The 15,014-nt window shown below is 42.4% G+C and overlaps 1 protein-coding gene across 1 annotated transcript in view; it reads right to left on the bottom strand.

Annotated features, from left to right (window-relative positions):
* Positions 1 to 397: 397 nt before the first annotated feature.
* Positions 398 to 15,014, bottom strand: part of sh3bgrl2 (SH3 domain binding glutamate-rich protein like 2) — a 22,084-nt gene continuing 7,467 nt past the window's right edge. The window contains exons 2-4 of the mRNA XM_066670991.1: positions 13,582 to 13,767; positions 6,005 to 6,085; positions 398 to 4,668 (exon numbers count right to left, since the gene is read on the bottom strand). Coding sequence (XP_066527088.1) covers positions 4,654 to 4,668; positions 6,005 to 6,085; positions 13,582 to 13,767 — 282 coding nt within the window. The 3' untranslated portion in view covers positions 398 to 4,653. The remainder of the gene's footprint in view (positions 4,669 to 6,004; positions 6,086 to 13,581; positions 13,768 to 15,014) is intronic.

Raw genomic sequence — 15,014 nt, 5'->3', positions numbered from 1 at the left:
ACAGGGTGAAAAATGGTTAGCAAAGTATGCAGAGTAACAGATGGAGTCTAATTGTAGAACTACACCTGCTTTTGTATGTTCAGTGGAGCTGCTAGAATGGATGATGATTTAGGTGATTTATTTAATGGTATGCATGAGCAGTATATAATATCACAATATATTCACAGTGCACATGCATCACAGGCTAAAGGCCTCTGTGTCTGGTGTTTATGAATCAGACATTATTGTTATCATTTAATGTCACACAATGGATCTGAATAAAGAAACTAATGGGAAGTTTTATTTTTAGTGAGTTACATAAACTGTTCAAGCTTAATACATCCAGTTAACCACTACATAAATCCTCCAATGAGACACACAAGCGCACATACACCCAGCTTTCACAGGTTGAATAATAAAGCACATGTTTTATTATAAAATTTTCATCTTTATTAGAGATAAATTTATAAGAGTAAAAGTAAACTTGAGCAGATATTATCTACTTCTTAGAAAGAGGAATGATTCAGTAGGCGTAGGCTTAAGTGTGTGTGTGTGTGTGTGAGAGAGAGAGAGAGAGAGGAAGACAGAGCATAGTGTATAGTACATATAATATATGAACATTAAAGAACATTTACATTTTTGGGATCTTTTTTTACTTGGAGGGCATCTCTAGAACTGTGCATTTCACATAAAACCGCTCAGAACCACTTTACTTGCCTCATAACTATGTAATCCTACAAGAATTTTTAAAACTCAGTGGACTTTCCCTTTAATGTAGAGCCCATTCATGTGGAATCATTTAATGAAAGAGAGGAAGGGGAGGAGGGAGAGTTGTGGAAAGAGAGACGTGTGGAAGAGTAGAGTAAGCATAATATATCTTACATGTGTAGTACATATTCCACATATAAACACCAGTTTCATCATTGTCTTTAGGCATCACCGTGTGCTACATACAACATGCTAGCTCATGCACCTGAGAGTGTCTAACTGAGGCAGTAGAGAGAGAGAGACAGAGAGAGAGAGAAGATGACCCGTTCAACCACAAGCATCCACAACCACAAGATGTAAATACATCTGCACTCTCAAAAAACATTGTGCTTAGGGAACACTCCAGCAACAGTCAGTGAAAGATCAAGCTGCTAGACTTGTGTAGTAATAATGATTACCACAGACAATGATCTTGATATGTTTCCCTGCTCAGGAAACCTGTCGACACGATTCACACTTATTCACACTTATCCCTGAAGTCAGTGAGGAGATGTTGAAGCAAGTGTCCACTGGCTTTTTAATTTAATAGTGAATACTTCTTAAATACAGTGATTGATTTCTGTGATATGTAGAAATCTTTGTTTATGGTAAATGGCGCAGCAGGTAGTGCCGCTGTCACACAGCTCCAGGGATCTGGGGTTGGGGGTTCGAGTCCTGCACTGGGTGACTCTCTGTGAGGGAGTTTGGTGTGTTCTCCCTGTGTCTGCATGGGTTTCCTCCGGGTGACTGTCTGTGAGGGAGTTTGGTGTGTTCTCCCTGTGTCTGCGTGGGTTTCCTCCAGGTGACTGTGAGGGTGTTTGGTGTGTTCTCCCTGTGTCTGCGTGGGTTTCCTCCGGGTGACTGTGAGGGTGTTTGGTGTGTTCTCCCTGTGTCTGCGTGGGTTTCCTCCGGGTGACTGTGAGGGAGTTTGGTGTGTTCTCCCTGTGCCTTCGTAGGTTTCCTCCATGTGCTCTGGTTTCCTCCCACGGTCCAAAAACACACGTTGGTAGGTGGATTGGCGACTCAAAAAGTGTCCATAACTGTGTGTGAGAGTGTGTGTCACCCTGTGAAGGACTGGCGCCCCCTCCAGGGTGTGTTCATGCCTTGCATCCAATGATTTTGGGTAGACTTCGGACCCACTGGATAAGACCCTGAACTGGATAAGTGGTTACAGACAATGTTTCTTGGGAGTATTGCTATTTCAAAACATTTGTCAGACCACATGAACACAAGCTCTTTGTATATATAACACAGTCTGATATCATAGACACTGAATCTTGCTTTTACATTTCCCAGTATACCAACAAAGCCTCATTGCAACCCTCACGCTAAGGCCTTGAAGGGTATGAAGTGAACTTGTTGATGCCTGGTTGAAGAGGGTCAGAGAGACACAGAAAGAGTTCACAGACAATTCAATATAAAGATAATCCACACTGAGTATTCAACATATACGTATTCAGAAGACTGAAGAGATACATGCATCCAAAAAGGCAGAGGGTCAATAGATAGTAATAAGTTTAGCTTTTACAATGAAGCGTCTGGGTATGTACAGGGTGTCACTCGTACCCCGGCCTGAAAAATAATGATGGGCATTTTGAGTATTTTGCAACAAACTAATTTTGCTCTGATATCTGATGGGGCTTGGTTTGCAGGACCCCCAACGAGATATCAGTATTTGCATATTACATTTTTGCATCCTCCCAAATACCATTAAAGCATTTCTAGATTAATTAGAATGCCCAGTACATTGCATATCATATGTAAATAAACAGCCTGTTGAGGGAAGCAAAGGCTTCTGCTTTGGCATATCACACTTATCCTTGTCATTTTAAGACGGTGTGTTAGATGCTGTTTCTTACAGCAACATAAATCACTGCTCATGGCCACTTATGTGATGCAGGATAGTTTAGCAGTCCAAAATGAATGCATGAAGAGCTGTAGGCTGGCTGTTATAAAATTACTGCATCAATGCCCATCCTTATTGCAGAGCCAAAGATTCATGCTTTCTAATACTCACTTTGAGTTTTCCCTGAACCATCACACGCCCCACTAACTGGCTACTGATCAAGTCCCGAACAGTCACAAGCTGAAAAAAGTCTTGTTAGAACAAAGCAAACATTTTACAGTGCAGTGGTATTGTTGTCCCAAACCAAATTCTTGTAGTGGGGTGTAGGCAGAGGAAAAACAGATGTGAGGCCTGTTCACACAAATTTTGATCTGATTTTGTGTTTCCTGTTCAGAACTGTGCTCCAAGCCTCTGGACTGAACCCCATTACACATCAAAGCCTTTTAAACTCCAACACTGCACCAGGAGCCAATGCTATTTCCCTGTTTGCCTCAGTGGAATACCTTTCCTCATTCCACACAGGAGTTTCATTTATCTCTCAGTGTCATACATCCACACACACATACATTAAGAGGAAACACACACACACAGGGCTAAGCCGTGTTAAAACTGCTCCAATTTATAAAAGCTCCGCCCACAAATCTGTATATTACATAGCAACTATGGCTAGGTTGGACCAGCTAGACTAGCCAGTACACTTTTCCTGTTTTAAACGACGATGCTGACTTTCACAGTGATGTAGTAGCTTCTGTGGAAGTGAACAAAAATGTACAGACAAGTTAGACTTCAGCCACGTACAAACAACGTCGTTTATTTACCCTCAAACACACCGTTCCACCTTAAAAATAGGGAGCTTCTGAACATAAACAAACCAGAGAGAACACAGTCGTAGACATTCCCTTTAACGACACCTGATCTCTCCTATATCTTTCACATAAATATGATACATATCAAGACCTTGATACATGTACCGGTTTTTCTGAATTTGTAAAATTAATTTATTAATTATTTTCCCTGTACTTCTAATGTACATATCTTTTTTCCCTCTCTATACCCAGTAAACAAGGAACGTCCCTGGACGTTCAAAATAGGTCTAAAAGTAGTCTGTCCGTCAAGGAGATATTTTAAACGTCAATGGACGTCCAAAATCCATCTTAATAAGTTAGTTAAGTGGTGACCAATCGATAACGTCAGTGGACGTCCGAAATTCGTTTTATACAAGTATTTATTTCGGGACCAATTAATAACGTCAATGGACGTCCAAAATACGTCTAATAGTCGTCTTTTCGATGTCTGTGTTTGGACGTCTTTTCAACTTTCATTTTCAACCTTAAGAGAACGTTGATTAGACGGCAGTCATTACGTTATTTCAACGTTGAATCAACGGCTAAAAGTTTACTGGGTATATCCACTTTTATCTTTTATCATCTCCTTTCCTCATGTAGCCATCTCTGCTTGCCAGCTTGCTACAGTAAATAAGAATTTGTTTTAACGACTTGCTGAATTTAAAAAAAAATTAAAAATTCCTTACACACTTCAAACATTTAATCCAAACATATATAACTTGGGTTGCATTCTGAAGTTTCTCATTACTTTGGAGGTGCCGGCATGCCTGCTAGCTGTGTGAAAAGTTTGTCCAACCAAGAGTTGATATTTAAAAGACACGTTTATGGGCGGAGCCTGTATAAATCAGTTCATAAAGCATGAACCGAGCACAGTATACGTACAGATATACAGCTGCTACACCTTTTACATTAATCATCACATCACAGCCAGATAGTGACACACATATTTAACACAAGTTTTGTCAGAGCGATGGCCACAGAAATGGCGAGTCATGCAAACGATAGAAATATTTCAAAAACAACAACAGCAACAATTGTAATAGTGTCAGAACAGGCGTTAGGAAAGATTTCTTTACTTCACTCGGTGTAAACATGTGTGTCTCAGCTGTTGGGCAGCAGGTTCTGGGTGTTTGGCAAAAGCTTGGCTGGCAGTGAGGACTTTGCGCACTCTGGAAGAAAGGAACATCAGGAAACAGCGCCACAGTGCTTCAGTCCGGGGAATGTTCATTACGCAGCCTAGGATTCAGAATCCTGCAGGAGCCAGAGTTACAGAGGTGAAGAGTACAGCACACATATTATATTTGTCTTGAATTTATATTCCCTTATATATGTATAGTGCTTTTGTTCTAATTGAAAGGCATTACGTGGTGAAATATACACAACAAAACCTCAGAGAATAAAATGGCATTAGATAATGAAATAAAATAAGAATAACTTTGTTATTGTTATATCTAGCACAGTTAATCTTGTGAATAGATATGGTAGCTATACATTTCTATCCTGAGAGTTAGGAACAGAACTATTGTTTTCTCTGAGTCATTAACTACATAACTTACAAACAGCCTGCCTTTACAGTACTCCCACTCAGTTTAACTTGAATAGGCAGTGCTTAACTGCTATGAGCAGGCTTAATCAGTTCCCATTTATAACTGGGTTTATGACTGTGACATCACAACCACAGTGTATCAGTGTGATTTTATAAAACGTTTTATTGTACGATGGCCCTTTTACATTTCTGTGTAGTTTGTAGCCACGATCCCTAAAGCTGTGTGTATTCTCCTAAATAATTAACTGGATCTACAACTGATAGTTAAACAACGCTGGCGTGATATGTGGCTTTACATTTCTCCAGGGACAGATAATCTGATTATTCCACAGCACACAGCCAGACGACGAGCAAAATTAAATTCTGCTGATAATTGTCTATACCCTAAAATTGGATAAGCGGTTACAGATAATGGATGGATGGATGATAATTGTCTATTCATATGAGACCAGCTGATACTGACTATGACAGCACAAAGTATTATTAGCCTTGGAGCTTCACATCCACCGCTCAGGCTTAGGGAGCACAATGAGTCACTTTCCATTTACTTTCTGATTGGTTTTCAGTGTTGGGTATTTCTGCTGAACCTGCAGGATGTTATTCCAGAAAAATAATTCCCTGGAATATGAATATAAATTCAGCATAAGAAATATGAGAAAAATATATGAATAACATCTGTAATTGTGATTAATTAAAACTCTGTGATCGGTTAGAGTGGTCATTTGCATATATCTACTGCAATTTCAGTGTGCATCACACACTAACACACCACCACCACGTCAGTGTCACTGCAGCGCTGAGAATGATCCATCACCCAAATCATACCTACTCTGTGGTGGTCCTCTGGGGACCCTGAGAGCTGAAGAACAGGGTGAGGGTTGACTAACAAAGTGTGTGTAGCAAGAGGAGAGCTACAGGCAGTAAGTGTAAAAATGCAAAACAGGAGCTGATGTAATGATCAATGAGATTAGAAATCAACAGGTGTTTATTAGGTTATGGTTGAACAGTGAAATGTCTGTATGTGTTTGTTGTTTTCTGTACCTTCAATGATGGCTGGGAGTTAAGGCGAAGAAATGAAAACACAGTGTTGTTTTCTTTAGACTGGAAGAAGTCTTCATAATCCTGAAAGAACCAAATGGAATACTGAATGGAATATTGTCAGTATTATAATTAATTAATTCATTCATTATCTGTAACCGCTTATCCAGTTCATGGTCACGGTGGGTCCAGAGCCTACCAGGAATCATTGGGCGCAAGGCGAGAATACACCCTGGAGTCCTTTACAGGGCAACACACACTCACACATTCACTCACACACTCACACCTACAGACACTTTTGAGTCGCCAATCCACCTACCAACCTGTGTTTTTGGACTGTGGGAGGAAACCGGAGCACCCAGAGGAAACCCACGCAGACACAGGGAGAACACACCACACTCCTCACAGACAGTCACCCAGAGGACACCCACACAGACACAGGGAGAACACACCACACTTCTCATAGACAGTCACCCGGAGGAAACCCACGCAGACACAGGGAGAACACACCACACTCCTCACAGACAGTCACCTGGAGGAAACCCACGCAGACACAGGGAGAACACACCACACTCCTCACACACAGTCACCCGGAGGAAACCCACGCAGACACAGGGAGAACACACCACACTCCTCACAGACAGTCACCCGGAGGAAACCCACGCAGAAACAGGGAGAACACACCACACTCCTCACAGACAGTCACCCGGAGGAAACCCACACAGACACAGGGAGAACACACCACACTCCTAACAGACAGTCACCTGGAGGAAACCCATGCAGACACAGGGAGAACACACCACACTCCTCACAGACAGTCACCCGGAGGAAACCCACACAGACACAGGGAGAACACACCACACTCCTAACAGACAGTCACCCGGAGGAAACCCACGCAGACACAGGGAGAACACACCACACTCCTCACAGACAGTCACCCGGAGGAAACCCACACAGACACAGGGAGAACACACCACACTCCTCACAGACAGTCACCTGGAGCGGGAATCGAACCCACAACTTCCAGGCCCCTGGAGCTGTGTGACTGTGACACTACCTGCTGCACCACCGTGCCACCAGTATTATAATTATTTTATATATATATATATATATATATATATATATATATATATATATATATATATATATATATATATATATATATATATATATATATATATATATATATATATATATATATATATATATATATATATATATATATATATTTTTTTTTTTTTTTCCTATTTGTTGGATCTAGCAATTAGCTTTTCATCTCTCCCAAATAAAAAAAGCATTTCTTTACTCAAAACAGGATCATACATCACTATCATCTGAAAATCACTTTCCTTGTGATGGATGAATTATGTACTGGAATCCACCATGGCTCAAGTTTCCTTGACATACTTGTGTAACTGAGAATGGTTTTGTTTTCGTAGCAAATGCAACTAAACTCATGATAAAAATGAGCTCATGTTTTCTTTATATACCCTCAGAAACAGTCATTTCCTAAAACCATTCTAAAAATACCTTCAAGAAGAACTTATTGAATGCCCCGTGTGCATGTTTGTGCAGGCACGTTATATAATCATACACTGTCTGTAACCACTTATCCAATTCAGGCTCGCGGTGGGTCTGGAGCCTACCCAGAATCACTGAGCACAAGGTGGGAACACACCATGGAAGGGGCACACACACTCACACATTCACTGACATACTCACACCAATAGACATTGCCAATCCAACTACCAATGTGTGTTTTTGGATGGTAGGAGGAAACCCACACAGACACAGGGAGAACACACAGACAGTCACCCGGAGTGGGGCCCGACTCAGAATCCCAAGACCCTGGAGCTGTGAGACAGTGAGATCTGTTGCGCCACCATGTTCTTCACTATTCTGTTCTTCACATTAGCTCACATACTAATTTTACAAAGAAAGTGTAGTCATTTTTATAGTTTTATTTACAGTATTTTATACAAGACAAACACTTATGCCAATAAAATTAATCATTTTAAATAATAAAAATCGTAGGTGCCTAAGATGTTGCACAGCACTGTAAATCCAGATTAAACTCCTGGTTAAAAAACACCACTACATAATTAATACAGGAAATAAAGTCAGATGTTTTGATTGGTTAAGTGGTCTAAGGGGCGGCACTATGGGATTATATTGAGATTACAGTACTGGTGTGTATAAGCAATATCTAGATTATACTGTACTGCAACTGGTCATTGTACAACACACTGTTACACACGCAAAAGAGATAAATACCTCTAAATCACACTAAAGAATCCTCAGTTGTTCATCAGCATTTCATTGAATAAAAGTGTACGGTTGTACGATGATCATATGGCGCTTTTCCACTGCATGGAACCTACACGGCTCAGTTGTTTTTGCATTTCCACTGGCCAAATCTTGTCCTGGTCCCTGGACACGTACCCAGGTACTTTTTGAGTCCCTGCTCACTTCCAGTTCCAACCGAGCCTCCATCCATTATCTGTAACCGCTTATCCAATTTAGGGTCGCGGGGGGTCCAGAGCCTACCTGGAATCATTTGGCGCAAGGCGGGAATACACCCTGGAGGGGACGCCAGTCCTTCACAGGGCAACACAGACACACACACATTCACTCACACACTCTCACCTACGGACACTTTCGAGTCGCCAATCCACCTGCAACGTGTGTTTTTGGACTGTGGGAGGAAACCGGAGCACCCGGAGGAAACCCACGCGGACACGGGGAGAACACACCAACTCCTCACAGACAGTCACCCGGAGCGGGAATCGAACCCACAACCTCCAGGTCCCTGGAGCTGTGTGACTGCGACACTACCTGCTGCGCCACCGTGCCGCCCTCCAACCGAGCCTAGTAGGTTCTAAATTTTGATGTGTAAACCTGCAGAGCCCTGATTGTCCAGAGACACACGTCAATCACCACAAAGTGCAGAGCTCATTCAAATCCAGCACAAACAAAAGTTACAGCAGCTTTTGCATTTATTATTATCGAACTCACAACGGCAGCCCGTAACTTTACCTCAAGGTGTTTTGAAGAGGTTTAAGTGCTTCTTGGGCCGATGGCAAATGGAAATTTCTAGCGAAAGTCGAACGTATGACAAGGAAAACTGACCGGTGCAGACTTGTTCAGTCCAAAAAAACAAAAACAACACACGAATACACAATGAGTAAACAGCACCTAAATTTACTTTTATTTTCAAAATAATAAATGCTAATGAAAACATTGTCTCCATTTTTTCCGAGATATACATGATTAATGACAGCCAAGTCTTGAGTAGAGTAGACCTTTAACATCAAAGATAACCTTACGACAAAAACAACGACTCACATCCATTGTTAATTGTGTTCTAGTAGATACTAATTGCAATCATCCATTCATTCATTCATTCATTCATTATCTGTAAGCCTTATCCAGGTCACGGTCGCGGTGGGTCCAGAGCCTACCTGGAATCATTGGGCGCAAGGCAGCAACACACCCTGGAGGGGGCGCCAGTCCTTCACAGGGCAACACACACACTCACACCTACAAATGTGTGTTTTTGGACTGTGGGAGGAAACCGGGGCACCCGGAGGAAACCCATGCGGACACAGGGAGAACACACCACACTCCTCACAGACAGTCACCCGGAGGAAACCCACGCAGACACGGGTCAGTTTGACCCAAGGGATACCAGAATGTCCCGAAAGTGAAGACAATACAAGAGTTAAATATCTGTCTTATTGTTTCTTCACCATCATCGAGAACCCTAGTCATGTGATAGGAACCGCCATCTTATTTAACTCAAACGAACTTTGGGTGAGGTTTCTTTCTGCATGCCTTAAGCTCTGCCCAGTGTGGGCAGGACCAGTGGGGTTACTCTGTCCACTGTAGCCATTTGCCTCGTTCTCTGCCCGGTCTGGGCCAGAGTGCATCACTGGTTCTGTGTGGACAAGAAGGTGTCTCAAGTCTGAGCGAGAATAAGGTTTTCCAAAAAGACATCAAGGAGAATGAGAAAGGGTGGGGTTAGACTGATGAGCTTAGCTTTGGGAAATGGTTGAGGCATTCTCTGCTGATCCTTATTGTGTGGAACTAGTTTTCTCCATGGTAGAATTTTCTTAAACATCTGACTTTTTTTTTTCCTTCACCATCATTGAGAATCCTGGTCATATGATAGGACTTCACTTTCACTTTGGGTGAGGCTTCTTCCTGCATGCCTTAAGCTCTGCCCAGTGTGGTTGACAAGAGGAGACTGCGTTCTCTGCTGATACTTAGTCTGTGGAATTAGTTTACTCCATCATGGTAGAATTTTCTTAACCTTTGTTTGTTTATTTGGGTCAAATTGACCCGTTTCTATTTTTTACAAGAAGAAAAGTGGTACAAGTAGTTTTTATTTCTACCTGAAACTCAATGGCCTTAGCACATTTTCTGTGATAAACTTTTACAAACAAAAATTATAACTGAGCACACATGCTACGACCCAACACATATACATCCTTCATATGGTCTTCTGGTCAGTTTGACCCTCATACACACACACACACGAGAGCAGAAGGCTTTAAATCCCAGCTCAATGTGAAGCTTATTGGTGGTACAAAGACGAAACTGATGCACACTCACTGTAATCATTAATCCAGATTAAGACTCAAAAACACAACATACTGCTTTCATACAAATATCCAAGAGACTATGTCTTACTACTATGAGTCCTAAAGCACGTAGTAATAGGCTTAGGCTCTAACACGCCCAGTCCGCTGTACTCTGAACACCAGCAGCTTCCTTGTTTGATATTCGTTGTTGTCTATTTCCTTTTGGCAAGACTGGAGCGTGTGTTTTTACTGTCTCTGGCACAAATGCTTTAAGTGCTGTATCTTCCATGTTTTGCACAGTTGTCCCATTTTCAGCTGTTGAACTTTAGGACTGGATTTTCCAGTTTCTTTTCATTATTTTCTTTTGCTTTTCATCCTCCTCATGGCAGTGGATTATCTTATATCTAAAGTCCACAGAGGTGTCTCCTAAACATAGCATAACTTAAAGGCAGTTTAGACCTAAGCTAATTATATATAATACTTAAGAGATATATTGTGTTTGTGTGTGTGTATGTGTGTGTGTGACTCTTTGCAAAATCTATTAGAACGTCACAACCCTGAACTAACACTGACCAGTTTGTCAAAAGGATGGAAAAAGTACACCACAGTTAGAGGAAGGAAATACCATGTGTGTTCGTGTGATTGGTAAAGATCACAGAAACCACACTAACATATCACTGCATTAAAAACATTGTGGAAACTCAGTTAATCTCAAAGAGAATCTCTGCAGTAACTCTGATGAAAGTATAGACCTGAAAGAGCCAGATCAGACAGCGGTGGCTTTGAATTAGACAGAAAATCCATTGTTTACTGAAACTGCAATGTCAAATTATCCAGCCTCGTTAGCAGGTGACTTATTCTTTCAAACACACATAGTTTGATCTCTGCTTCCATATATTGATCCTTACTAAGTGTCCAGTCAGATTCAGTCCATTATAAACTCATTAGCTGCTCTGAGGGCTTTCCTCCCTCAGTGATAAAACTGTCACATCATCATTATTCCTAATCAGTAATGGACATTAGTGTTTCAGCTCCACATTAACAAATATCTAATAATCATGTTGTGAAAATCATAGGTCAGCACTGAAACTGGAATTGAGGACACACTGGACCTAAAAATATTTAAATATTTAAAATATTAAATAAATAAATATTTATCTATATGCATTAAATAATGCAGGCTACAGTATAATAACATTTTTTCCTTAACAGCAGAGGACAACTGGCCATTGAAAGCGAGAAATTTTATTTTTTTCACCACGTTAGCACTGTCCGAACTTCAGAATGTAACAATATGTTATTCATGTTGGCAATATTTAAAATCTATTCTTGAACAAACCTTCACATTCATTATCTGTAAGCGCTTATCCAGTTCAGGGTCGCAGTGGGTCCGGAGCCTACCTGGAATCATTGGGCACAAGGCAGGAATACACCCTGGAGGGGTCACCAGTCCCTCACAGGGCAACACCCTACGGACACTTTTGAGTCATCAATCCACCTACCAACATGTATTTTTGGACCGTGGGAGGAAACCGGAGCACCCGGAGAAAACCCACGCGGACACGGGGAGAACACACCACACTCCTCACAGACAGTCACCCGGAGGAAACCCACGCAGACACAGGGAGAACACACCACACTCCTCACAGACAGTCACCCGGAGGAAACCCACGCGGACACAGAGAGAACACACCACTATGTTCACAGACAGTCACCCGCAGGAAACCCACGCCGACACAGAGAGAACACACCACACTCCTCACAGACAGTCACCCGGAGGAAACCCACGCGGACACAGAGAGAACACACCACTATGTTCACAGACAGTCACCCGCAGGAAACCCACACAGACACAGAGAGAACACACCACACTCCTCACAGACAGTCACGCGGAGGAAACCCACGCAGACACAGGGAGAACACACCAAACTCCTCACAGACAGTCACCCGGAGGAAACCCACGCGGACACAGAGAGAACACACCACTATGTTCACAGACAGTCACCCGCAGGAAACCCACGCAGACACAGAGAGAACACACCACACTCCTCACAGACAGTCACCTGGAGGAAACCCACGCAGACACAGAGAGAACACACCACACTCCTCACAGACAGTCACCCGGAGGAAACCCACGCAGACACAGGGAGAACACACCACACTCCTCACAGACAGTCACCTGGAGGAAACCCACGCAGACACAGAGAGAACACACCACACTCCTCACAGACAGTCACCCGGAGGAAACCCACGCAGACACAGGGAGAACACACCACACTCCTCACAGACAGTCACCTGGAGGAAACCCACGCAGACACAGAGAGAACACACCACACTCCTCACAGACAGTCACCTGGAGCGGGAATCGAACCCACAACCTCCAGGAGCTGTGTGACTGTGACACTACCTGCTGCTCCCTGAATAAATCTTTGCATAATATAAAAAACTGATGGTTTTAAAAGGTTTCACTAATTCAGACCCATCTTGTAGATTATCCAGTGTTATATTCCAGTCATTTACAGGCTGAGGTGAATGTAGTGTTAGGACTCATGCCTATGAACTTTTATCATAATAGCACAGTGTACTTCCCAAACTGGGAGTCATGGGTGACATTACTGCTAGGGATGCACTTTTCAGTGAAATTTAATAATTAGTCTTTTACAGAATAAACTGACTAATTATTGATTCATAAACCCATAACCCTCAGGGAGTTACTAAGTGGTGCAAGCCAGGTTTCTGTTGTTTGCTTAACAAGCCAGAGCATCTCTCAAGGAGTGTTTTACAGTGGAGAATAGTTTAGTTAAGTCCTCAGACTTTATGCGAAGAAGCTACAGTTTGATTGCTCTAATTTAATAATTCACTTTCAAAGCATTCTTGTTTAACTGATGGTTCAAACAGATGTTCCCATCCCTAATTACGAAAAGGTTAACTGCTGAGTGCATAACTGGGTTTGATGATGAGTGTGTGATCAGGATGAGACAGTAGAGTTCCACTCACCCCGCAATAGACGGTGCCATTAAAGAGCTGAGGAGGCAGTGGGTTGCCTTTTTCTGGCCGTTTCTCTGCTGGAATGTTTTGGTACATCCATAGTCTCTGGTCCTCCAGCATGGTGATGTCCACCTCCTCGAAACTGATCCGATTCGCCTCCAGGAAGCCCACCACGGCCTGCTGATTCTTCTTTACCTGAGGGGCAATGTGGAATATTCTGTATTTCATGCGCTATACATTTGTTTGTTTATGTGGTAAATGTGTGATTCAAATAGACGTATGTCAAAAGACACAGTAGAAATGAAGTTATGAAGTTAAAGTACCACTCAGTTGAGATGAAGCATCAAGCAGGCCCTTCCCCTGGTGATGAGCATGTTTAAAATGTATTTTCCTGGAAACCTTTAAATGTTTTAATACTTTAGCTGAATTTTGTCATTTACAGTAAGTTACTTATCCCATTGAGTTTGGGTTTAATCTCTTAGTGGTCAGTCACACCACTCAAAGAGCGTCGAAGAGAATTTAATGAAAGTCAGGTGGATGTACCATAAACATCCCTTAGTTATTAAATTACTTGACCCTGAAATAGTTTTTGACCTGATACATTTCCACTTCTGCACAAGTTGTTTGTTGGGAAAGTACACGCTTAAAGCATTACCTCCAGCGATGATTTTTGCTTTTAATAATTTACTGATTAAACAAATCAATAAGAAGCCCTTAGCAATCGGACATCAATCCTGAATGGACGAATAGCACACACAAGGCTCCAAGCCCGTTCCAAATGCTCTGGGGCAGATTTTACACACGAGAAATGGCTGCTCTCAAGGGATATTGCTATTCCATTTTATTGCTAGATTAGTGAATGATTAAATAGCAATACAGTAAAATGAAGCCTTATACAAAACTTGAATATGAGGTTTCATACATTTTAGTAGAATTGTGTTCTCAGTGTACGGTTGACACAGAGAGAACACACCACACTCCTCACAGACAGTCACCCGGAGGAAACCCACACAGACACAGGGAGAACACACCACACTCCTCACAGACAGTCACCCGGAGGAAACCCACGCAGACACAGGGAGAACACACCACATTCCTCACAGACATTCACCCGGAGGAAACCAACGCAGACACAGGGAGAACGCACCACACTCCTCACAGACAGTCACCCGGAGGAAACCCAGGCAGACACAGGGAGAACACACCACACTCCTCACAGACATTCACCTGGAGGAAACCCACGCAGACACAGGGAGAACACACCACACTCCACACATACAGTCACCCGGAGCGGGAATCGAACCCACAACCTCCAGGTCCCTGGAGCTGTGTTGATTCCGATTAAAAGAAATTAAACTCAAATCAAGCACATGACCCCCTCCCACCCACCCACACACCCACCCACACACACACACACACACACACACACAGGCACACAAAGG

Source organism: Hoplias malabaricus, chromosome 5, assembly GCF_029633855.1.
Source record: "Hoplias malabaricus isolate fHopMal1 chromosome 5, fHopMal1.hap1, whole genome shotgun sequence".
Lineage (NCBI taxonomy): Eukaryota > Metazoa > Chordata > Actinopteri > Characiformes > Erythrinidae > Hoplias > Hoplias malabaricus.
Note: the sequence above shows the minus strand (reverse complement) of the source record. Positions and strands in the feature narration are given on the sequence as shown.